The sequence below is a fragment of the Lissotriton helveticus genome (genome assembly GCF_964261635.1).
Source record: "Lissotriton helveticus chromosome 1_1 unlocalized genomic scaffold, aLisHel1.1 SUPER_1_unloc_1, whole genome shotgun sequence".
NCBI lineage: Eukaryota > Metazoa > Chordata > Amphibia > Caudata > Salamandridae > Lissotriton > Lissotriton helveticus.
Genome location: NW_027611648.1, coordinates 4,484,528 through 4,509,177, shown reverse-complemented (window position 1 = coordinate 4,509,177; position 24,650 = coordinate 4,484,528). Strand labels below are relative to the sequence as shown.

The 24,650-nt window shown below is 44.3% G+C and overlaps 1 protein-coding gene across 3 annotated transcripts in view; it reads left to right on the top strand.

Annotated features, from left to right (window-relative positions):
• Positions 1-24,311, top strand: part of LOC144805432 (uncharacterized) — a 48,974-nt gene extending 24,663 nt beyond the window's left edge. For all 3 annotated transcript variants that reach the window (XM_078671988.1, XM_078671987.1, XM_078671989.1), the window contains 2 exons: positions 7,866-7,916; positions 14,756-24,311. In XM_078671988.1, coding sequence (XP_078528114.1) covers positions 16,095-18,224 — 2,130 coding nt within the window. In that variant the 5' untranslated portion in view covers positions 7,866-7,916; positions 14,756-16,094 and the 3' untranslated portion in view covers positions 18,225-24,311. The remainder of the gene's footprint in view (positions 1-7,865; positions 7,917-14,755) is intronic.
• Positions 24,312-24,650: the final 339 nt, after the last annotated feature.

Sequence of the window (24,650 nt, the reverse complement as noted above, 5' to 3'; positions counted from 1 at the left end):
TCTTTTTTACTGCCTGAGTTGTTTTACCTACGTATGCAACCAGTCATAGGCATATTACACAATATATTACGTTGGTACTATTGTAATTTGTGAATTCTTCATGTATGATACTTTTGCCTCTGTATTCAAATGTATCTCCTTCGATGGCACGCGAGCATGAGATGCAATTTCCACATTGGTGGTGTCCTTTAATGTGAGGTAGTGCTAGAATGGTCTGTATGAAACCTTTGGTCTCTTCACCTGTGTATTAGCACGTACCAGTTTGTCTTTGATGTTTTTGCCAGCTGACAGCTGTCAGGGGCCTCTGTTGGTTGCTGTCTTAATTCACAGAGTTTACCATGGGTTGGGAACAAAAGTCTGATCCAAGGGGTGTACTGAGCCAGATTACTTTTGTTTGCCATGGTGGTACTGTCTGCCACCTGGGATGTATCTGTGAACAAGTTACGGTTAGGTGCTGCACAGATGAGGAGAAGAGTTCCCCGTGGGTCAGTTCAGTGTCTCAGGAGAGTGTAGATAGAGATATCCAACTGAGTTCAAAGGGGCATAGAACTGATGATTGCCTCTGAAGTAGAGGGCCACTGTCCATGTTCTTTCACCTAAGCATGTAATCAGATGTAGTATTCATATATAGGCAATCAACGTAGCATCAGTTTGGTACATTCATGATTGATTTAATGCCTTAGATCCATATTGAAATAGTCTTATTGAGGAACACCAAGTCGCTTATTCTTATTAACCGCATGCGTGCGGCGGTTATTTTTACCCTGTGCGGCTTTTTTCTAAAAGCCGCGTTACATGACGAGCAGAGCTCATCATGAGCATGCGAGCGGCGCAACTCATGATGAGCTCAGCTCTTCATGAGCATGGAAGGGGTTAAGGGATGCAATATCAATAAGCTGGTAATCGCCATCGCATCCAGTCAGATAAAATCTTGAAAGGATTATTGCCTTTGATAAGTACTAGCGTGTAGTCTCGTCGGGTATGCCGGGTGATTGCCTATATATCTATCCTACATCTGATTACGGAAATAGCACCTTGGTGAGCTTCCCTGCACCTGCTTCACTAATGATTGCTGCTCCTGTGTGGGCATAGGGTAGGCTTCAGTGAGCTCTTACCCCTTCTTCAGCCCTGGTGCCACTGTGCCTGCTGCACTAACAATAGCTGTGCCCATGTGCTGTGTAGTGTTCAATCTACAAGGATACAGAACACTAAAAAGGCCTTTGCTGCAACTGTCCAGCTGACCAGTGGCATGGACTGGACTGGTCCCGGCTGTTGGTCCTTGACTGAGCCCATATGAGGCTCTACGTGCTTCCCCTGAGGTCCTGGGAGGCTATAGAAGTGCACTCCTATTATGGAAGAAGACTTAAAGGACTAAAGTCAAAAGGTAAAATCTTTGACCAGCACGAACCTGGTTGGTGTATCCGACCTGACTTCCATCGTGGTCACCATCAATTTATGCCTAGGTCTTCCGCAACAATGGAGTATGATTGGCACCTTGTGATTCTTGGCACTATCGCTATTTGAAGCGTTACATTTCATATCTAAGATTCCGCTTATTGGGTTTTGTCATTTTAGTGTTATTTTGTTCATTACATTTTACATTATTTTTCTATTTTGTTTTTTTATATTTATTGTTTTGCATTTTGACTTTTACTGTTTTGGTTTCTGCATACATATTTTACATATTGTCCTATGTTAAGCCTGCCTGTTCCGTGTCTTAGGTACCAGGGTTTGACTCCAGGTTACTTTTAATGGCGTTGAGAATTCACTATGACAGGGGTTGTGATTTTTCCTCTTTCACCACAAATAATAATTCAATTTCTTGCAGAAACTAGCAGAGTTTTTAGAAATTATCTGCAAATAGGCAGTTGATAACCTACCAGGGTTGAAGCACTTGGAATATGGGACGAGTATCGTATGGGAACAGAACCTCTACAAAATTCAGTTTAGAGATAAACCAAGCTTCACGCTTGAACGTCACAACTTTTTAAAACAAATATATTGCAGCTCTTTGCATTTTGACAGCCCCAAGCAAATTTGAGAACAGAGTGGATGTATGTAGCAGAGACGAGTTTGTGTTTAACTGTTTATCTAAGAATTTGCAGGAGAGATTACTGAGCTGCAGGAACCCAACTCTCCCCGAGAGGTGAACATTCCTAAAAGCATAGAGCGCTACACGCTTCCATCTAGAACATTGACCTCTGAGGAGGGCGCATCACCAGTGAGTCGCATTCTAGGGACTGCTCTGGGTTGTTCTGTGAACTCCAGAGACCGAGCAAAAAGGAATTGGGCTCATAAAGCTCATCATGGCAGTTGTTACGAATGAATGAAATGAAATGAAATGTCAACTTATAAAGCGCGGTTGCTGCCCTGGGGCGTCCAAGCGCTAGCGACCAGCTGTAAAATTGCTTAAAAGGCAGAAAAAAGAGTTAGAAAGGAGCATTAAACAGAAAAGTCTTCAGCTGTTTCCGAAAGGTGGAAAGGTTTGTATTGGACTTGAGTTGAAACGGGAGTGAATTCCACAGCTTGGCGGCGTTGTAAATAAACATCCTGCCGCCAGCTCTTGCCTTTTTTATTCTGGGGACTATAGCCTTACATGCCTGGCTAGAACGAAGGATTCTGCTAGGATGAAACTGTGTTGCTAGGTCCCGAGTAATGGCCGGTCCCGTGTCCCAAAAAGCTTGGTGGAATATACACATCGCCTTAAAGGCGATTCTTTGTCGCACTGGAAGCCAGTGCAGGCTGTGCAGACCAGGTTTGGCTGACAGCCTGCGCGGCAGCTGGAGCACGGTGCGAGCCGCACAATTTTGCACAATCTTGAGCTTGCGCAGTGTATATTCCGGAAGGCCAAGATAGAGGACGTTGTTAGAATCCAAGCAGGACTGAATCAAACCCTGAATGGCTACCTGCTTTGCCTCCACCGGCAGAAGAGGAAGAACTTTCTTCAGCATCCTTAGGAGGCCGAAGCAAGTAGCCGCACGTTTTGTGGCCTGAGTGTCAAAAGAAAGGGTCTTGTCTAGCCAAACCCCAAGGCTTTTTATATTGTCCTTGGGTATTGGGGGGGTACCAAGACATGAGGGCCACAAGGGGTTGACAGAAGTAAGGTTAGTGGGACCCAGGAGCATCAGCTCCGTTTTGTCCCCATTCAGCTTAAGGAGAGAGGAAGTCCCTTTACCTCCTCTAAGCATTTTGCCAACCACCTGGGGATGGCAAGCACTGCTCCTGCGCCAAGGAGACCACTAGCTGAGTGTCGTCCGCATAGGAGATGATCTTGATGCCAAACGGACGAACAACCTCAGCCAGTGGTCTCATGTAGATGTTAAAAAGCGCAGGGCTTAAAGAGGAACCCTGCGGGACTCCACACTTCAGTGGCCTGCTTGAGGATACGGAGTCCCCATCAAAAATTTGGAAAGAACTATCACTCAAAAAGGATTTGAACCATAGCCATGCTCCGACAACTATTCCGACACTCGACAGGCGTCCCAGCAACATGTCATGGCTGACCGTGTCGAATGCCGCGCTTAGATCAAGGAGGATCACTGCCACTGACCCTCCCTGATCCAAGATCTTTCTGGTTGCCTCAGTGACTGCCAGCAGGGCGGTCTCTGTCCCATGTCTGGGTCTAAAGCCCGTCTGGGTAGCATCTAAAAGTTGGTTGTTCTCAAGGAAATGCACCAGATGGACGTTGATGTGCCTCTCGAGAACTTTGCTTACCCAAGGGAGCAGAGAGATAGGACGATAACTACTGAAGTCACCGGGGTCCAGATTAAGTTTTTTTTAGCAGAGCACGCACCATGGCCCGCTTCCAGGCAGGCGGCACGATACAGGAAGTAATGGAGGCATTTAGAAGGTTCAAGATGGTCGGCAAAATAACCTGAGGTGCCAGCATCATGATTTCTGGGGGTACTGGTTCACATGGAGATCCGGATTTTACTTTGCTGGCTATGGAAGCTAAAGATTCAGGGTCTAGTGGCGGGAAGTGATCTAGCGTAATAAGAGATTGGGATGGCATATCCTCCCAGATTGTCTGGTCCTGGGCTATGGGCCGTGGTGCTATAGAGGGGAAAAAATAATAGATTTGAGTGACTTTCTGAGAAAAGAAATCTGCCAAGTTATTGCAGTGGGCTGTGGATTTGTCCAAGTACATGATAGGGGAGGGAAGTTTGGTCAACTTCTTCACTATTTGGAAGATCTCCTTGGGCTTGGACTTAGCTTGTATAATTTAGGGGTAGAGTGGCATCGATGGACTGTGCAATCCAGTCTTTAAATTCCTGGTTGGCTACACATGGCTCCTCATTGTAGGAGGGCTGGCCCATCTCAAGTCTACTGGTCCATAATTCGACTGGTAGTTTGGCCCAGCTTCTAGCCCTCCTTACGATAGATCTAGAAGGTACTGCCTTGTGTATAGTCCAGGTGAGAGGCACCAATAGATGGTCGGTCCAAGGGAGGGGAATTTGCAGTCCCACCGCGATCTCTGTGCAATTACTAAACACAGGGTCCAGCAAGTGGCCTTTAATATGGGTGGGAGCCTTTACTCGTTGGCCTAGCTGTAATGCTGCTAGATCATCTATAAGTGACATAGCAGTATGGTCCAGGGCGACATCAAAATGAAAATTAAGGTCCCCTAGCAAAGTAAAGTTAGAGGCGATTCTGGCTCGTTCTGCTAGGACGGTCGGAAGGTGGCTGTGGAACTGTTTAGAGGGTCCCGGGGGGCGATATACAACAGTACCGGAAAAGCAGTTGTTAGGGGAAAATTCCAGACTGAACGCTAGACTCTCGCAGTCTGGAATTTATTCAGGGATGACTCGACAGTGATATTGTTCTTTATATATAATGGCTAGGCCTCCTCCTCTCCCCTCGGGGCCATCCCGCCGCGTAATTTGAAAACCCGGGGGAAGGGCTGTTGCTATATCGGGGTCAGAGTCCGTCGTAAGCCATGTCTCTGTGAGAAAGACTGCATCTGGCATACGTTCTTCCAACAGAAGGGCGAGTTCTATCTTGTGTTTCGGAAGGGATCTACAGTTCAAAAATAGCATGCAATAGTCCTGCTTCGCTTCCTGAGGCTGCATCGGTTTAAGGATCTCTTTAGACCTTGAACAAAACGCTGGTAGCTCTGGGGCATAAAAAGGGTTCGAACAGCAACCAGGTCCTAAAGGCCTCATACTGTGAAGGGATTCCGCGCTATAATACCTTGGTTTTGATGGCTGCGATGAAGGGGGTTGGCCCTAAGCCCGGTCCAGGTGCGGACGGGCGCAGACGGGCTTGCCTTTGGCGCGCCGCTGGCGTGCCCGCTGTGCCCGCCCGCTGCGCGGTCGGGGAAGCGTCATTCTTTTATCCTCAGTGGAGGAGGGCGTGAAGCGTCCTAAAGCAATTCTAAGCCAACACGACAAGACGGCCCTTAAGTAACCTGGGCGGGCGGGAAGCGTCCTACTGCTGGACCGCTACCCTATTCCTCCCACCAAGATGGCGTCTCCCCTCCTAGCCTTCCGGCGTCAGCACCTGAATCGGCTGTACCGGTCAAGGAACTGCTGCTAGGGGCCTCTGTACGATGTAATTCTCCCACCGAGGGGTCAGGGATGAGTGCTGATAAAAATGAGCGATTAAAATATTTATAATGTTTTACAAATATTTTCAGCAAATCAATGTATTAAATGCCCGTGGGCAACAGAGATAGCATAAAGAGCCCCCGGCTTCTGCCTCAGGGGAGAAAAAAAGCAATTCTAAGCCAACACGACAAGACGGCCCTTAAGTAACCTGGGCGGGCGGGAAGTGTCCTACTGCTGCATCGCTACCCTATTCCTCCCACCAAGATGGCGTCCCCCTCCTAGCCTTCCGGCGTCAGCACCTGAATCGGCCTTACCGGTCAAGGAACGGCTGCGAGGGGCCTGGGTACGACGTAATTCTCCCACCGAGGGGTCAGGGATGAGTGCTGATAAAAATGAGCGATTAAAATATTTATAATGTTTTTAAAATATTTTCAGCAAATCAATTTATTAAATGCCCGTGGGCAACAGGGATAGCATAAAGAGCCCCCGGCTTCCGCCTCAGGGGAGAAAAAAAGCAATTCTAAGCCAAAACGACAAGACGGCCCTTAAGTAACCTGGGCGGGCGGGAAGCGTCCTACTGCTGGACCGCTACCCTATTCCTCCCACCAAGATGGCGTCCCCCCTCCTAGCCTTCCGGCGTCAGCACCTGAATCGGCTGTACCGGTCAAGGAACGGCTGCGAGGGGCCTCGGTACGACGTAATTCTCCCACGAGGGGTTAGGGATGAGTGCTGATAAAAATGAGCGATTAAAATATAATGTTTTAAAAATATTTTCAGCAAATCAATTTATTAAATGCCAGTGGGCAACAGGGATAGCATAAAGAGCCCCCGGCTTCCGCCTCAGGGGAGAAAAAAGCAATTCAGTTACAGGTGTGGGTTTAAGGCACACGTGGGAAGTAATGGGAAATGCCCGGATCAAGGACAGTGTTGCAGTGTTGGGGCATTTTCAAGCAGTATGAGTGTATGCACTACTGTAAAAGTCTGCACAATTGATGTTAATGAGGAAGAATGTCCCCAGAGGGAATAACTTAGTTTTAGCCATTGATTCCATAGTTCGTTCCACCTTCATGCGACAGGTAATGTGTCCCTTGTGTATCATTCATGCTGGTGCGGTGCTGTTAAATGGAATGGCGGATTCAGGACTACCCATCAAGATTTTGTGTGATGTAGCCTTTGATAAAACTAGAGCCGTGAGAAACAGCTCGCCAGCTCCAGTATAAATCCCCACACCTTAGGTGAGCAGATTATCGATATATACTGGATTACTTTGTTAGTCTGCTGGAATGATTGGGTAAAAAGATTCACTCAAAAATGTATGTATCTATCAATGGAAGGTAAGGGATGGAATGGCAGAATCAGACTAAGTTGGTTTCGCTATGAGGCCGGTTCCTGATAATCCAGCGGTGTTGAGTGACATGCCTGTATCGAATGTAGATTTTGATGCCAATGACATTAAGAATACTTTACTACATTCTCCTGATGTTTCCCGAGTGGGTGCAGTGAATGGGTTGAGCATTGTATCAAACTTAAAGCTCAGGCAGTACCTCTCATTCATAGAGTGCGCTATGTTTTTCTGAGGTTACGGAGTAAGCTTACTGAACTCTTACATGATTTATGATACCAAGTCCTCTGAATGGTTTCATCAGTTTTTATTGTCCAGAAGAGGTCTGGGGGCATGCATCTTTTAAAGTTCACCGACCACAGCCCTTTGGTTTGAACCATTAATGGTGTCAGTAAGGCCCCTGTAAGGTTGCTAAGGCTGTTTTTAAAATTACAACTTTGGCATCAAATTAGTACACAGAGACAGACACTACAGGGCTGGCTGCTTATCTAGAAAGCCACTTTTGGGTAGTTTGGTCACGAGGATTTGGATGTTCATGAATGTTTGTGGCAGCGGTGTTAGACGCTGTCCATGATGCTGCTTGTGCTGACCCAGGAGTGGTGCCAGTTCAGAAGGACTTCACAGATGGTCTCCCCTGGGACTGGTGCTTAAGTGCTGAGGTGTTTGGGTGTGCTCAAGTGGCGGCAGAGCTAACTGTGGCTCTGTATATGTTGTGAGACCCGATTCTTTTGTTCTACTTGGGAAGCTGAGACCATGCTTGTTGAATATTCACCCAATGTGTGTGGTGAGGTCCGCATTGCAGGTCTGCCTGAAGTTATGATGCTGCCGACAGCAGCGTGTCTGCGAAAAGCGATGGCGTGACTGGTGGAACTATAAAGCCAAATAAAAGAAAGTTATCTTCCGACACCACAGTCTTCGTGACTGAGACCAGTAATACTGAAGACTTTGAGACTCACAGCTGTAATTTCTCCTTTCAGAGCGTTATTGCTGCAGATGGAGTGGAGCCCAGAAGAAAGCACATTACTAAGGTACCAACAAAGTTTAATATTTTTCAATTGTATTAACTGTTTCTCTTTTGCAACATTTGGAAATGCATTTTCTAGTTTTGTGGCTTTTTGTTTCGTTTTTTCTTGTAGGCTGTTACCTTTTGTTTAAAGGGAATGATGTTGTAGTGTGTGACCTTAATGCTGCAGTTTGCATTTCATTACCATCATTTGCTTACCCTGGAGAATCTCCAGGGTGCAGTAGGTTTGCTGTTCCAGAGTTCTTTCTTCAGCTTCTGGGCAGTTGTCACTCTGTGGCGGTCTGTGGTCCTGTTTCTCTGCTCTTCTTGTAGTAGCTCCTATCAGACTATGGACTGTTCCCATGAGGCACAGGGTCAGACTGATTTGCATATGGCCATGTCTGAACTGGGGTGGCAGAGTGGGCTAAAGAACGGTGATGGATTAAACCCAGATCTGTTGACTGGGTGTGAGTGTTTGATTGGTTCAGATGCTCCGTCCATCACCACCCCCTTTTTTACTGCTTTTGGCCGCCGTAAGTGTGGCAGGGTATGCTCAGACGTTGAGTCCCTTGCTCACTTTGCCACTGGATTCAAGCCAGCCTGGCTGAAGACGGCTGGAATGCCAGAAACTGGTCCTATGAAGCTTGATTCCGGTCCACGGAAGGCATGGCTTGGCAGTTCGGGCTGGACTGTTCCCATGAGGCACAGGTTCAGACTGATTTGGCCATGTCTGAATTGGGGTGGCAGAGTGGGCTAAAGAACGGTGATGGATTAAACCCAGATCTGTTGACTGGGTGTGAGTGTTTGATTGGTTCAGATGCTCCGTCCATCACCACCCCCTTTTGTACCACAAGGTCAAAATCAGCCACTGGCTTTCATCAGTAGAAGGCTAATCCCCAGGGATCAGCGTCGAAGTGCCATTTAGATGGGTGCCTTTGCTGTGGTTTGGTCCCTTGAGAAGTTTAATTCAAACCTGTATGGCTCTCACTTCCAAATTCAAACCTTCCACAGGCCTCTCCGATGGTTAATACAAATGAAAGGTGAAAATCCCAAATTGCTAAAGTAGTCCATCTCCCTACAGGGAATAGACTTTGAAGTGAAACAGAGACCTGGGACTGCCAATGCAGATGGACTTTCCAGGTTGTCCCATTTAGACGATGTTAAATGTTACGTTATGTTAAAAATACTTATAAAGCGCACGCACACCACAAGGTTTCAGGGTGCTGCGGACAAGGGAATCCTGCCACTAAGTGATTCATTCATAAGCCTGGCGAAAGAGCCAGGCTTATGAATGAATCACATTCACATGCATTTTAGGTCAATGCGCAAGCGCATTGACCTAAAATGCGCGTGCATATTATCAAATCGCCATCTGTTCCCCAGCAGCACTCCTCCCACACCTTTGAAGTGAAGCTTAGCTTCACTTCAAAGGCCCCTGCTGCTTCACACCCTCATCACCGCTCTCCCCGCTCTGCCCCCTCCCCTGCCCGCCGTGTCGCATTTCTCCTCCCCCCTCCCCTTCTCTGTCTTCCCTCCGTCTTGTTCAAACAAATATGCTTTTGTTTCACCTTTTCCTGTAAGATTACTTTGATTAGTGGTAGTAGATTTCTTGGACTTTTTATTTCCTGCAAATTAACTGAAGTGATAAGATCTCATTGAAGCAAGTGATCGCGCTATAGCAGTCTGTCATTGCATTTCTCCTCCCCCCCTTCTCTGCCTTCCCTCCGTCTTGTTTTTTTTTACCCGCTCCGCCCCTCCCCTGCCCACCGTGTTGCATTTCTCCTCCCCCTCCCCTTCTCTGCCTAGCCTCCATCTTGTTTTTTAAACGCAGCGCTTACAAACATAGACAGCATACACAAAAGCTTTCTCAAAATACAGCATGAGAGAATTCTTCACACACACAGACACACACACGCACTCACACACAGACACACACACCCATGCACTTGCAAACAGACTCACATGCATGCACTCACATACACACACCCACATGCACACCTAGACACACACACACACACACATGCACATACACTCACACTCACATGAATACTCCCACTCAGACACACACGCACATAACTAGCACAACTAGCGGCATCCTCCCCTGCCCGCCGTGTCGCATTTCTCCTCCCCCCTCCCCTTCTCTGCCTTCCCTCCGTCTTGTTTTTTAAAAGCAGCGCTTACGAACATAGACAGCATACACAAAAGCTTTCTCAAAATACAGCATGAGAGAATTCTTCACACACACAGACACACACGCACACACTCACACACAGACACACACACGCATGCACTTGCAAACAGACTCACATGCATGCACTCCCACATGCACACTCAGACACACACACACACACATGCACACACACTCACACTCACATGAATACTCCCACTCAGACACACACACACACAGCACAACTAGCGGCATCCAAGGAGTGTTATGTTTTCCCATCACAAGGAAAGCATGTGCAGCATATTTTCTGCCACATACGGGAAATATCACAAACTCTTGCGTAGGATGTATTTTTATGTAATTTTGTATGCTAAAGTACTCAGAGAATAGAAGAGTAATTAAATACTTAGCTCCCCTAGAGCTTTGACAAGGACATTCTCTGCCTTTTCCAGGAGCAGTTAAATGTGTTTCTTCTTTGCCGCTATGCACCCACACAAATGGCCAAATAGCTGCTGCCGATTCACAATTAATTTGAAAAAAAAAGTCTCCGTAAGTCAGGAGACAGGCAGGAAAGGCTACAAAAAGAAGGTAGCAAGCCTCACCTGGCAGCAGTGTATTAAGGGGAGCTATTTTTGGTTCATTAAAATGAGCGATCACGCACTAGTGGCCCGTGACCAGTTCTTTGCCTGGATAACCTTGATCCAGCTTTTGCCCATGACCAGGATTATGATGCATCAACCGTCTTGTTACTTGCCACTAACTTTACCAAGAAGTGGGCTACACTATAGTAACATCACTCTGTGCTTTATGTTATCTTGGATGTCAGAGAAACGACAGCCTTCCCCCTTTTAAACCAGCTGGCTTCATTGCCAAGCTTGTTTCCTTAGTATTGGGACAGCGGAGGTTCCTAAGTATTGAGGACTCCCCAAGGCTTTATGCAGCTCGGTTTCATGTAAGATGAGCGAGGGAGTAAATACTCCCACTCAGACACACACGCACACAACTAGCACAACTAGCGGCAGGCTGAAACACAAAGTAAATAATAAATAAAAAACAACATGTAATCTTTGACAGGGATTACACTGCCACTGACAAAGGTAAACAAAAGTTAGCTCAGGATCTGCAACACTGCATGTTCTTCTCTTCGCTCAAGTTTGACTTGCAACTGTGGGGAGGGGGCGGTGTGTTCGCCAGAGCACTTCCACCTCATATTCTGGAAGCATAAATCACCCCGCCCTCCCTCTCCCCATTGTTCGGCTCCCATTTCCTGTAAAGTTCAATTCACAGTTTCTGTATTTTGTGGTCGCCTTTACATAGTGCATTACACAGTGAGTTACAGCCCTCAGTTCACGACAGGCGACACTGTTTCAAGCTGTTTTCAAGCTTTCAAGCTTTATTACAAATCACAAAAAAGATGTTAATATTTCACTTCTGTTCTTGGATTTTCGTCACAATAAAAACACTGAATATAATCTTCACAAAAGTTATTTACAAAAGTTTAAGATATTGCCATTACAAATTAAATAAATTATTTAACAATTAATTTAACAAAAAAAATAAAAGCCATTGTTATTTGTAATATTAATACATCTAAGTCACGTAAATAAAAAACATGTTGCATTACAAATGTTATAGGTGTCACATTTGCAAAAGTTATTACTATTAGCATTGTAAATGACAGAGCTATTAATTTAGCTATTTTAACAAACACATAAATAAAAAAGAATTTAATTTATAAGACCAATAGCTCAAACTTTCCTAATGCGAGACCTATTGCATTTTCAATGCTTGTTTGGGATGACCACCACCTCAGACATTCTTTGGTCCTCTGGGAGACACCCTTATTTTCAGGCAGTCTGAAACCTCCTCTGGAGGTACTCCTTGATTTTATCCATCATGCTTTTATATAATTCTATGGGGAGCTCATTAGGCCCCGTCGCTTGCCCTGCTTGCAAGGTTCTTATTGTCTTATTTATTTAGTCTAATGTCAAGTCTTGGTCTAGTGCGTCTCGGTCCTCATTCGTTAGCATTGGCAGGGTCAGGTCTTTCAGGAAGTCTCTCCCATTATTTCTGTCCCCTTGTAGTCAGTGTCCTCAAGGATCACTGGTTTGAATTCATCCTATAGCACGCAAGCTGATTCAACAGGCCGCCCGTTCTCCTTAAAATAGAATTCTGCTCTATCTCTCATACGAGCTTTGACCGTCTTGTCTTTTAAATATCACGGACCAACACTTGGGGGTAGCATGAAGTCCATAACCGGACCATCGAGTTGCACCTCCACCAGCGAACGGTCTGAGATTCCCCCTGCTATGTGTGTAGCGGCTCTAAAATCAACTTTATGGACAGTCTGGGTGAAAAGATAGTGCAGGCATGCCAGACTACCATGTGCTGAAGACAGGTGCGTCCGGTTCTGATACCCTCTTCCCCTCTAGGGGCATTTAGGAGTATCATGAATATAGTATAGGGTCAGTTCTGTCAGTCCAGTCACCCCAATGCGTGTATGCTCAGTCGTAAGTGTCTTACCCTTTCACAGGATGAGTCAGTCTTATCTGGGTCTCTTTCCTGTTTCCCGACACTTGAATGGCACGCCCGAAGACTCGAGAGAGCAGTGACCCACCAGCAGGCTTTTGTGGAGCGGTTTTGTCCTGGATGTAAGGCTGCATACTGTAGGGCACCCACTCTGTCTTTTCATTGCAGTTGCCTGAAGCTCATTAGTCCCAAGGTAGCATTCACACCTGACCTGTCTGTAAGTGCAGCCCCCTCTGGAGGCCCGATCGTCAGCAATCGAGGCCACACTGTGGCTGGCTGGACCACAGGCGTAAGCTCAGACAGGGTGTTCGACACTGGAGTAGTGGTAGTCCCTCATGGGCCTCTGACACAGAGTAGTCAGAAATTCAGCAGCTAAAGGCCCAACACATGCGCTCCAGGAAGTCAGTAGAGTCAGACTCTGTTGTGTTAGGAATTTGGCAAATGCAACCTTGAATGGGCCTGTTGGCAGCACACAATCGTCCTACTGGGCCTCAACAATCATGTTGTTGTAGAGTTTTATTTTCTGCCTTGAACTGTTGGGAGAGTCTTGGGGCGGGGGGGGGGCATCCCTCAGACTAGCTGGTCCTGCTGGATGGCTTTCCGGCCCGCCCTACAGATAGCCTTGTCCTCCTGCTGGACAGTCAAACTCCCTTCCCTTTCTTACCAAACAGGCAGGCTTCTAGGCAGACTTTTAGGCTCTCCATTAAGTAAGTCAGCCTGCAGGTGATGTTCCTTCAACTTAGATAGACTGTCAGGCTGACACCATCCCTGGTGTCACAGCAGGCACCTGGGTACTTTGTAGAGCACATTATTCCTTGGTAACAGAGGACTTCGAACTAGGGTATAAAAGAGGGATAGATGGTCCCACTTGTATACACAACTGGCAGGCAGGAGATGCAGTTTACTCTGTCGCACTCTCACATTGCATTTATGCTACGCACACCGACACCCTAAACATGCACTTGATGTTAGCGCAAAGTCTGGGCACAGGTATATAAATGGAGCATTACATGGTTGTGTCAGTAGGAAGCCACTTCACTGAACATGATGCAAAGATCTCATCAGGCTATTGATCCTTACAACAGGGTGCATTGCCACCACCGCTCTAGCTGTTAAACCCATGACAGTCCTCTGCCTTAAATAAGAGCACACTTGGTGTGACCCTCCAGGTCACAGGACCTGTCCAAGACCTCTCATAGTCCCTTGTTAGAAGTTGCACAGTACTGGAGTGGCAGAAAAATCTCATGTAATTGTTTTGTGGTACATTTACCCCAGTAACGTGCAGTTACAAGTTTAACGCCAAGGACTGGGGAGTTGCCACGAGGAACAGACTCTTCTGCCTGTCAAACCACATGCCCTTCACTATTTCATAGTGTTTTCCTGCTTTTATTTACCAGCAGGTGGTATATATATGCATGTGGTTGGTTGGGGGGAGATGGGTGAAGCAGGGGAGGGAAGAGGAAAGCATTTTCTAACAGAGGGAAGAATTGTGTGTTTCCCCCAGTTAGTAAAAAAACAGCATAAGTCTTGGCTGCGTCATTTCAGTAAAGATTTTCTGTCTGGAAAAAAAGTGTGTCCTATTTTTTTTTGCACCCGGTACATCCAGGTGCAGAAAAATCTAACAAATGATAATCAGATGGAATAAAATGAACACATGAAAGTATGCCTTAATTTCATTGCCCTTGATTCATACTCTGGACCATAGTTGAGGGATAGGTCTAGGCATAGTCCTCGCAATACACAATAGATTTGCGTCCGGCAGAGGACAGAACTCAAAAGTCAGGAAACCAGCTACAAGTAGGTGGTAACTCAGGGCAGGGGAAAACGCCTGTTGTCCGTGGAGGAGAAATTCCCATCCCAGAAATCTACATTAAAACTTAATTAATAGTATTCTTTTTTAAATATCTGTTTGGTGCCAGTCCATATGACTTTAATGTCTGCCTTTGGGATTCTATGTTACAAGTCCATAGGGTACATGTATCCTTTTGAGCTTAATAAATTCTACAAATCCTCACTCATCCAAGTACTCTCAAGCTACCATTCTACACTCTGCTCTGTCTGAAGAACAGCTCAACATTTTCAAAATTCTGCAATTCTGCATTGATTTGGCTTGTAAATTATTTTTGTTGAAATCTACATGTATTAACTATTTAATTTTAATACTATAGGTGATTGAAATTACGCATGAAGAAAGCAAGATTTAGCACCAGGCAACTGAATGTTAGTGCCATAAGAAGGATTATTTGGAAAAACTGATGGACATCCAGCATTCTAAGTTTAAACAATTTCCAAAACCTAGGTGTGGCGAGGAAGTGGGAGCTGAGGAAAGTACTATACCTGTAAGTGAAGTCTCTAATTTTGCATTTCATTAACCCAGAGCAAAGTCATATCTGTGCACACAGCATCAGGAATAATGCCAGAAAGACCAATCACAGCATCCTCATCTGAAATATTATCAGAAAGACAAATTGCTGCAGCATGACGGAATAACGTTCATCTAAAGCATCATCTAATTCCAGACACTGCAAAAAAGAAAGTTATAACAAAAGGTTTCTTCTGCAGACCATCAAAGAAAAGACGCTAAAAGAAGACTCCAAAGCTGACAAGCAAACAATCAAAATATTGGAAAATCACCTTTGTTTAACAACCGTTTTTAACCAGTTACGCAAGTTTGAGACTATCTGCCTCTGAATAGAACACCACGACCCACTCTGCTCACTCTGGCGAAAACCTAAAAATCCACCACTTTATTGTGTTCATGACCATCTCAGAATGTTTCCTTTTTAATGTATTCTGTTCTGTAATTCTATGTAAATCGCCTCGACATTATCTGTTGTGCAGGAGTGATGTGTAAAAACTGATTAAATGAGCACCATTGCGCTATATCTAATGTAAATAAATTCTCGTCTTCAGAACTACACCTTACACCAAACATAAAAAGGGTAAAAGGAACTGATGCTCTTTGACTCGTGATCCACAATAGTACTGTGCATTTTCTAATGTTCTCAGTTACTGCCATTACATCAGTGCAAAAAGGTACTTCTCAGTTTAATAATTAAACATCAGACTAACACCTTATTACTGTATTGCTAAGAACCTATACAAATAGATTTGAGAGAAACTTCAGTCACAAAATAAGTTGCTGCCGGAGAGGCTATAACCAAAAGACTATTATCTGCTAGAAACATTTCGACAGGTGTTACAGGGCTGCTTCTAGACATATTTTGCTCAATTCAAGTGTAAAACACACAATTTCTTTTAGAGATAAATACTGAACATTATCTAAACAAGCCCGACTCTAAAATCGGGTTCACTCTTACCGTGGCATATAAGGAAGAGAAAATTAAATGTAACTCAAGGAATACACCTTATAAAAACACGGGCTGTGAGAACAAATTCAGTGTTCAAACCCACCTTAATCAAAGCAAAATAACCCAAGTTGGAGAAAAAAGTTACCTGTGCCAAGAAAGATTCAGCCATAAATCTCATCTCACTGAATTTGAGAGAATGCACACTGGGAAAAACCTCTCTCAGTGCAAAGTATGCCAAAAAAGTTTCAGGCGTAAATCTTATCTCACTGAGCATATGAGAATCCACACTGGGGGAAAAAACTCTCCGTGCAAAGTATGCCAAAAAAGTTTCAGGCGTAAATCTTATCTCACTGAGCATATGAGAATCCACACTGGGGAAAAACCTTATCAGTGCTCTGAATGCCAGAAAAGGTTTCGTAACAAACCGAGTCTATATCAACATGCATTAACCCACTCTGCAGAAAACCCTTACCGGTGCTTTGAATGCCAAAAAAGTTTCAGCCGTAAATCTTATTTCACTGACCATATGAGAATCCACTCTGGGGAAAAACCTTATCAGTGCTCTGAATGCCAGAAAAGGTTTTGTAACAAACAAAATCTTTCTCGACATGTATTAACCCACTCTGTGGAAAAACCTTACCAGTGCTCGGAATGCCAGAAATATTTCAGTGACAAAAGAGGACTCACTCTACATACAAGGACCCACACTGGAGAAAAACCGTATCAGTGCACGGATTGCCAGAAATGTTTCAATGACAAAAACATGCTCACTCGGCATAGAAGAACCCACACTGGGGATAAACCTTATCAGTGCACGGATTGCCAGAAATGTTTCATTGACAAAAACAGTTTCACTCGGCATAGAAGAACACACACTGGGGAAAAACCTTTTCAGTGCTCTGAATGCCAGAAATGTTTCAGTTGCAAAAGCAGACTCACTGAACATACAAGAATCCACACTGGGGAAAACCCTTATCAGTGCTCTGAATGCCCACAACATTTCAAACTTAAATCACTTCTAACTGCACATTTGAGATTCCACACTGGGGAAAAACCTTATCAGTGCTCTGAATGCCAAGAAAGGTTTTGTAACAAGCAAAGTCTTTCTCAACATGCAATGACCCATTCTGTGGAACAACCTTATCAGTGCTCTGAATGCCAAAAAGGTTTCAGTGTAAAAAGTACTCTCACACGGCACATAAGAATCCACACTGGGGAAACCCGTTATCAGTGCACTGAATGCCACAAATGTTTCAGTCAAAAAGACCGCCTCACTCGGCATACAAGAACCCACACTGGGGAAAAACCTTATCAGTGCTCTGAGTGCCAGGAATGTTTCAATGAAAAAAGACATCTCACGCTGCATATAAAAACCCACACTGGGGAAAAACCTTATCAGTGCCCTGAATGCCAGAAATGTTTCAGTGACAAAAGAAGTCTTTCTCGACATACAATAGCCCACACTGGGGAAAAACCTTATCCATGCTCTGAATGTCAGAAATGTTTCATAAACAAACACAGTCTCACTCAGCATATAAGAACCCACACTGGGGAAAAACCTTATCAGTGCTCTGAATGCCCAAAAGATTTCAAACTTAAATCACTTCTAAATGCACATGTGAGATTCCACTATGGGGAAAAACCTTATCAGTGCTCTGAATGCCCAAAAGATTTCAAAGTTAAATCACTTCTAACGGCACATGTGCGATTCCACACTGGGGAAAAACCTTATCAGTGCTCTGAATGCCAGAGATGTTTCAGTGACAAAATGAGACTCACTAAACATACAAGGATTCACACTTGGGTAAAACGTTATCAGTGCACTGAATGCGACAAATGTTTCAGTGAAAAAAGCAGTCTCACTCAGCATATAAGAACCCACACTGGGGAAAAACCTTATCAGTGCTCTGAATGCCACAAAGGTTTCAGTCAAAAAAACAGTCTCATTCATCATATAAGAACCCACACTGGAGAAAAACCTTATCAGTGCTCTGAATGCCAGATATGTTTCATTAAAAAAAGAAGTCTCACTCAGCATAAAAGAACCCACACTGGGGAAAAACCTTATCAGTGCTCTGAATGCCACAAATGTTTCATTGGAAAAAACAGTCTCGCTCATCATATAAGAACCCACACTGGGGAAAAACCTTTTCAGTGCTCTGAATGCCAGAAATGTTTCAGTGAAAAACGCAGTCTCACTTACCATATAAGAATCCACACTGGGGAAAAACCTTATCAGTGCTCCGAATGCCAAAAATGTTTCAGCCAAAAATCTCATCTCACTGAACATGTGGGAATCCATACTGGTGAAAAAAATTATCAGTGATCTAAATGTCAGAAAAGATTCAGGGGTAGAGATGGTTACAAGCGCCAAACACACCATCAAAATAATCAGTTCTCCGAATGCCAGAAAAGCATACATTTTAAACTCAATCTCACTCTACATGAGCAGACGCACACAGGGGTAAAACATTACCAATGCTGTGAATGCCAGAAATTCCTATTTGATAGGCACAGCCTCACTAACCATAAGCGACTCCATACTGATGGAAAACCTTGAGGCCGATTCCGATCCTGGAAAAACGCTGTACAAATCGTGGTATGGAGTGTTTTCCCCATACAACTCGTACTTGTAAGTAGTCCCCTACAACCTAGGAAGTACGATCCGTACAAATAGACGCACTCCATACAAATTGTAAAAAAAACATACAACTCGTATATACAAGTGATTCCGATTCGGATTGCTCTGTACGCGGCGTTCCCATGTATTCCCGGCATCAGTTTACAACCCGGCAAGTACGATTCGTACAAACGGCACTCCGTACGGCTAATTTTTTTACAAGAGCCAAAAAGTGCCGGAAAAACCTTGTACGCCCCGAAAACAGTACGAGACAGACCCCCTCATGTACGCGTCATACACCCCATGAATACAGGGGTACGGTGTGTATGTACGGTGCGTACGGATGACACGGAAAGTGGGGTACGGTGCGTACATACGCGATGGAGGGGTACTGGTCGTGTACGCACCGTACAAGCACCGTAACCCAAAATCGCGTATGTACGCACCATACCCCAAAATCGTGCATGTACGCACCGTACCCCAAAATCACGTATGTACCCCCAAATCGCGTATGTACCCACCGTACCCCAAAATCCCGTTAGTACGCACCGTACCCCAAAATTGAGTATGTACGTACCGTACCCCAAAATCGCGTATGTACCCCAAAATCGTATATGTTCGCACTGTACCCCAAAATCACGTATGTACGCACCGTACCCCAAAATCGCGTGTACCCCAAAATCGCATCTGTATGCACCATACCCCAAAATCGAGTATGTACGCACCGTACCCCAAAATCACGTATGTACGCACCGTACCCCAAAATCGCATATGTACGCACCATACCCCAAAATCGCATACGTACGGTGCGTACATGCGCGATGTTCGGGTACGCACCATACACACGCCTCTTATGTGGGGGGACCCCTGTACGCCTCATACCCCTATACGACCCGTACCCCGGTATGAGTCATACCCCCAGAACGAGTCATACCAGGGTACGAGGCGTATATGGGTTGGCTTCGTTGCCCGGTACGAGTCATTCCCCGTATACAGGCCATTATCCATACAAATCGTATGCTGACAACCCGGTACGAATCGTACTTGACGGGTTGGACAGCCTTTTTACAAATTGTATGGTCTTTTTTACAAGTCCGTGTAGTACAACTGTTCCCTATCCGATTTGTAAGATCGGGCCGATCTGTATGTATTTTTCCCGGACAAATGGTACTACACGGGTTGGAAGGGACTTTTACAATTTGTATGGAAAAAAATACAAATCCTATTTGTATGGAAAATAAAAATCCAGGATCAGAATCGGCCCCCTTATGAGTGCTCTGAATGCCAGAAAAGCTGCAGAGAAAAACGCTATCTCACCATGAGAAAATTGACACTGGAGAAAATCCTTATGCCATAAAAGCTTGAATCTGAAATACAGAGTTATGCTTCATGAGAGATCCCACTCTGGGGTAAAACCTTATGAGTGCTCGAAATGCAAGCAAAGTATTGGTTACAAATTACTTCTCACTTGACATGAGCGAACTCACACGGGGAAATAAAAGCCTTATGTGTTTTCTGAATGTCAGATAAGGTTTAGTCTTGAATACAATGTCACTTCACATGAGAGAATTCACACTGGACTAAAGCCTTATACAGGAGGGGAAAGCCAGAAACGTTTTACTCAGAAAGGAGATCTCACTAAACATGAGAAATACATCCACATGAGGTAAAAAGTAAGGCGTATCTTGAGTTGCAGAAAAGCTTCTAACAATCTGACTTTACATGAGAGAGCACATATTGTAGTTGCAATAGGATTCATCAAGAAACTCTTGCAGGATAATTTAGGCTGCCCGCATGCAACCTCCAAAGAAATTTCAGGCCTGGAAATATTTTTAATTGCAACAGAATTCACAATTTGAGTATCTGAAAGTTACAAAACTCTCAAGGTCTTTACTTTAGACAAAGTAGTGTTAGTGGTTGCAAAAATCAACTGATTGCCAAACAAATCACAATAATAATGTCTTAAATTTTACTCCACCCAAAAGGTTTCTACTCACCCTTGTTTCTTAACATATGACTGATATCTATATTTTCACGATAAGATTAAGCCTATGCAGAGTTCCTCAATGAGGAACTCTGCAAAGTGATAAAAAAACTCTGCCGGTGTACGCGGAGTTCAGCGAGCAGCGGAGTGGGTAAGAGTCATGCCGTTTGTGGTGATTTTGATCTCCTGGTGTTTGTCCCGCCCTGTAAAAATAATCGCGAATGGCACCATGTGCAGCGCAAGAGGTAGCAGCTGCTTCTACTCGAGCAGCAGCTTTGTCAATGTGAAGGAAGGTTTCTCAACGCGAGTGGTTGTGACCTGCCACGACCACTCGCATTGAAAAATCCAACCACCCGCTTTGAGAAATAGCCCCAGGAGGTTGATTTTGCTCGCCAACTAGACCATGGCGGGCGCGAGCAAGTTAAAATCTCATCAGGATGTGGATTTTCCCCGATCCGGCACATGACGTTGAAGAGCTCGAGCGTAGTAAAAACCTCGTTAGGCTCCATGGACCGGAGTTTTTAGGAACTATGCGAGCTCCGCGGAAAACTCCGCGAGCAGAGTTCACCACCCAGAATGAGATAATATACGACACCATGAAAACATAACAAACCATTTACTTGCCTTCGGTAACGCTCTTTCTGGTGGATACTCCTTTACCTGCAGATTCCTCACCTTGTGAATATCCCCCACACGCCAGACTGGGTCCTCCAACTTTAAAGCAAAGTAGGAGACAACATCCAACTCAGTGTCGACATCATTCTGCTCCAGAAGTGACAAGCAGAGACTCCTATAAGCACTTTCCATTCGCTCTGTGAACAACTACAGAGGTCTATGATTTCATTATCTCACAGGTCTGTATCACATATGCAGGCCCTGGGCAGATATTAATTCACCATTTTTATCATGATTAGAATTCAGATGAAGTCTTTTCATTTCCAAAATTCTAATTGTATTCTCAGCAGTAAGGGTATATATAAATCGTTGAGTGATGACTGCACAGTGCTCAAGATGAAAGTGATATGATGATAAAACAGTCCGATCCACATTTTGTACACAAAAACAGGGCTGTAAATACTTTTGTACAATACAAGTTAAGCAAAGGCGATTCTTAGAAGACATAATATATATGAAATAGTCCCTATATAGTCAATGTTTCGACCCTTCCAGTTAATTACCGTAGTCTCATCAGGACGGTAGATCGGCGCCTCTCCAATTTGCCCATACAATGGTAGGGTAGGGGTCAGTTTGGGTGGGGGTGGCAGGATCTGTCTTTTTTCCAGATCCTTGGAAAAAGGCATCGATTTTGCCGCTTCTAAAGACTCCCCCCCCCCCCCCCCCTGATCCCTCAGATGTAAAGTACTACAGATCCAAATTGGTCTTTTCTCTTCCCGATGAAATATTAGAAAAGGCCATGAATCAGGAGATCACCGCCTTCTTCAAAAATACGGACTGTATGGATCCTGTTCAACATGGTTTTAGACCCTACTACTGTACAGAGTCAACCATATCGGCAGTGACTGAAGAGATCAGATCCATTATGGATAGAGGAGATTAAACGGCCTTGATCCTATTGGATCTTTCAGCCACATTTGATACAGTTAACCATTTCTATTTGGTAAGCCGTTTAGTAAGTATAAGCATCAAAGAAACTGCTCTCAAACTGACCAGGTTGTTTTTGTCAAACAGAGAGCAATTGGTACCTTTGGAAGATTTTACCTCTGCCCCATTTTCACTTCCTTGTGGGGTCTCGGGGATCTTCAATAAGTCTGACTTAGTCTAACGCCTACAGCACTCCATTAATTGAACTAGTTCGATCCTGTTGGTTCTCTGCATTCTTTTATGCCAATGATACCCAAATAGTGGTATTGGTTACTGCAGAACCTGAAAAAGTGGCAAAAGATTTTAGAACAAGTATGACTAGCATTGCTAATTGGATGCAGAAGACTTTCTTAAAATTGGATACAGAAAAAACAGAGTTAGTGCTATTTGGTAAGTATTCCTCCATCTGGAGCTCCTTTTGGTGGCCACACATTCTCGAGCCCCTTCCACTCCCAGTCCAGAAGGCTAGAAATTTGGGTAGTCGTCTTTGACTCAAACCTCACTTTTATTGACCACTCCAATCAGGTAACCTCTTCCTGTTTCCTTATGTTAAAACATTCAAAGAAAATCTTGCCCTTCCTTCCCATGGAGCTTAGGAAAAGTGTTATCCTGGCTGTTGTCGTATCTAAAAGGGAAAATTTTATTGAACTTTATATGGACTCCCAGTTGTCTTCTTAATAAGTTGCAAACCGTCCAAAATGTGGCAGCAAGAGTGCTAAAGAACCTCCCCAGATTCTGCTCAGCCTTTGAAGCCATTTAAGACCTCCATCGGCTGCCCATTAGGGAAAGAATTAAATTCAAAGCCTTATGCTGTGCCCATAAGGCACTGCATCAGGTTGGCCCTCGCTTCCTACAAGATGTTCAAATGATATTCCCCTTCTCGTACTCTATTGTCCAGCAATACTAGTCAGGTATGTTTACCCAGAATAAAAAGTGTCCATTGGGGAGGAAGACGTTTCTGCTACTCCACCTCCAGATGGTGGAACTCTATCCAATCACTTGAGGTCAGCCTCAACTATTGGAGTTCAGGAAGGAACTTAAGACTTTTCTTTTCAGCCCATAGTTTAATGCTCTCATCTAACTGCTAGGCAAATGTTTAGGTATTTTATATTCCGTACTGTCAGGTTTTCAAATGACAATAGAGCCAGGATGACTTTTTGGTAATCGTGCGCTTGATTTAAAATTTATTTAAAATTGTTGATCTCCAAAAAGGCCTAAATCAATAAATTGAATTGAAATTCAAGTTTATCATTGTAATCCTATTTTTGGAAAAGATGTGATTTTTAACCCCATGAGGCGGTTCCTTTCCATAAATCATTCAGGTTGTAATCATGAGTCAAATAATGCTGAGGAGTAGGGCTCCCCCGATTGAGGTATGGAAAAGGGGCTTGGACTATTATATGGGACTGGAACGTCCAGTGTTTGAGGCCCGCGGCTGCCCCAGAAAGCACTATAAAATTTGGAAGCGGTGGGCGGAATACAGGGGGCTGTGGCTGCAGCCGCCGCCGCGGCAAGATGCAACTGAAGACCGATTGTTCTGAGAACCGGGGCGAGGATGAGAGTGTAATACCGATATTGTATAGACTGATTAGCTTAGTTCCAGGTGACCATCGTGACCAGGGCTAGGGTGGGTTGAGGGGGTGGGGGTAGTTCAAAGTTAATGCCTTATCCTGCTTACTGTACTGATTGCTATATTTTGCTTCTTGATTACATGCTCACAGCTCCTCCAGTGTTCGGAGTACTGTGGATGTCTCGGAATCGTATTTCGAATGTCAATAAAAATTTGGTTCTGAAAAAAAAATAATGCTGAGGAGGTTAAAATATTCAAATTGAATTCAAATTACACATGAAATGTTCATTGTTCAATATATTTCTCTTAGTATTTTAATGTGAGGACTTTATTGCTTAAGGAAAATAATTAGTATTTGTTTTTCTATATGTAGGAAGCATTACATTAATGAAACCACTGTATCCCACCTTCTTTCTTTCCTTTCCTGTTCTTTATGAACGTTTCTATTGTTGAACTTTAAAGATTGCCCGAAATTAAGAATTGTGCTCTACATAACTTTGCTGTGTTACAGTATTTTGATTTTTATGTACAACTTTCGTCTCTTATGTGTATGGCAACTGATGTTATGTTTTGCTTTAATAATCAGCTCATGTTTATTAGGTTTTATTATTCAATAAAATGTTTCAAACGCAACAAATGGTAGTTGATATGTATTTACAACTGCAACATTTTTATTGTATGGGCACTTTCAAAGGGGCCACAAATCTGGTCTGTGGGATGACGGAGGTCGACATTGGCATCAGCATGGAGAGGTTTGGGCAGGTGATTGGGGGTACATGTAAAGTTGGAATTAGGGGGAACAAAACGTACATTGTGTGGACTGTGACTCCTGGAGCTATTGTGAGGGATACCATGCTACCCTGTAAATGATTTCCCTACTGATTATTATCACGGTGAAGATCCCTCAGAAATAAAAATGATGTTACTGTCAATGCCAATGGAGGACATCAACTGCCACAGCTTGGACCTATTGACC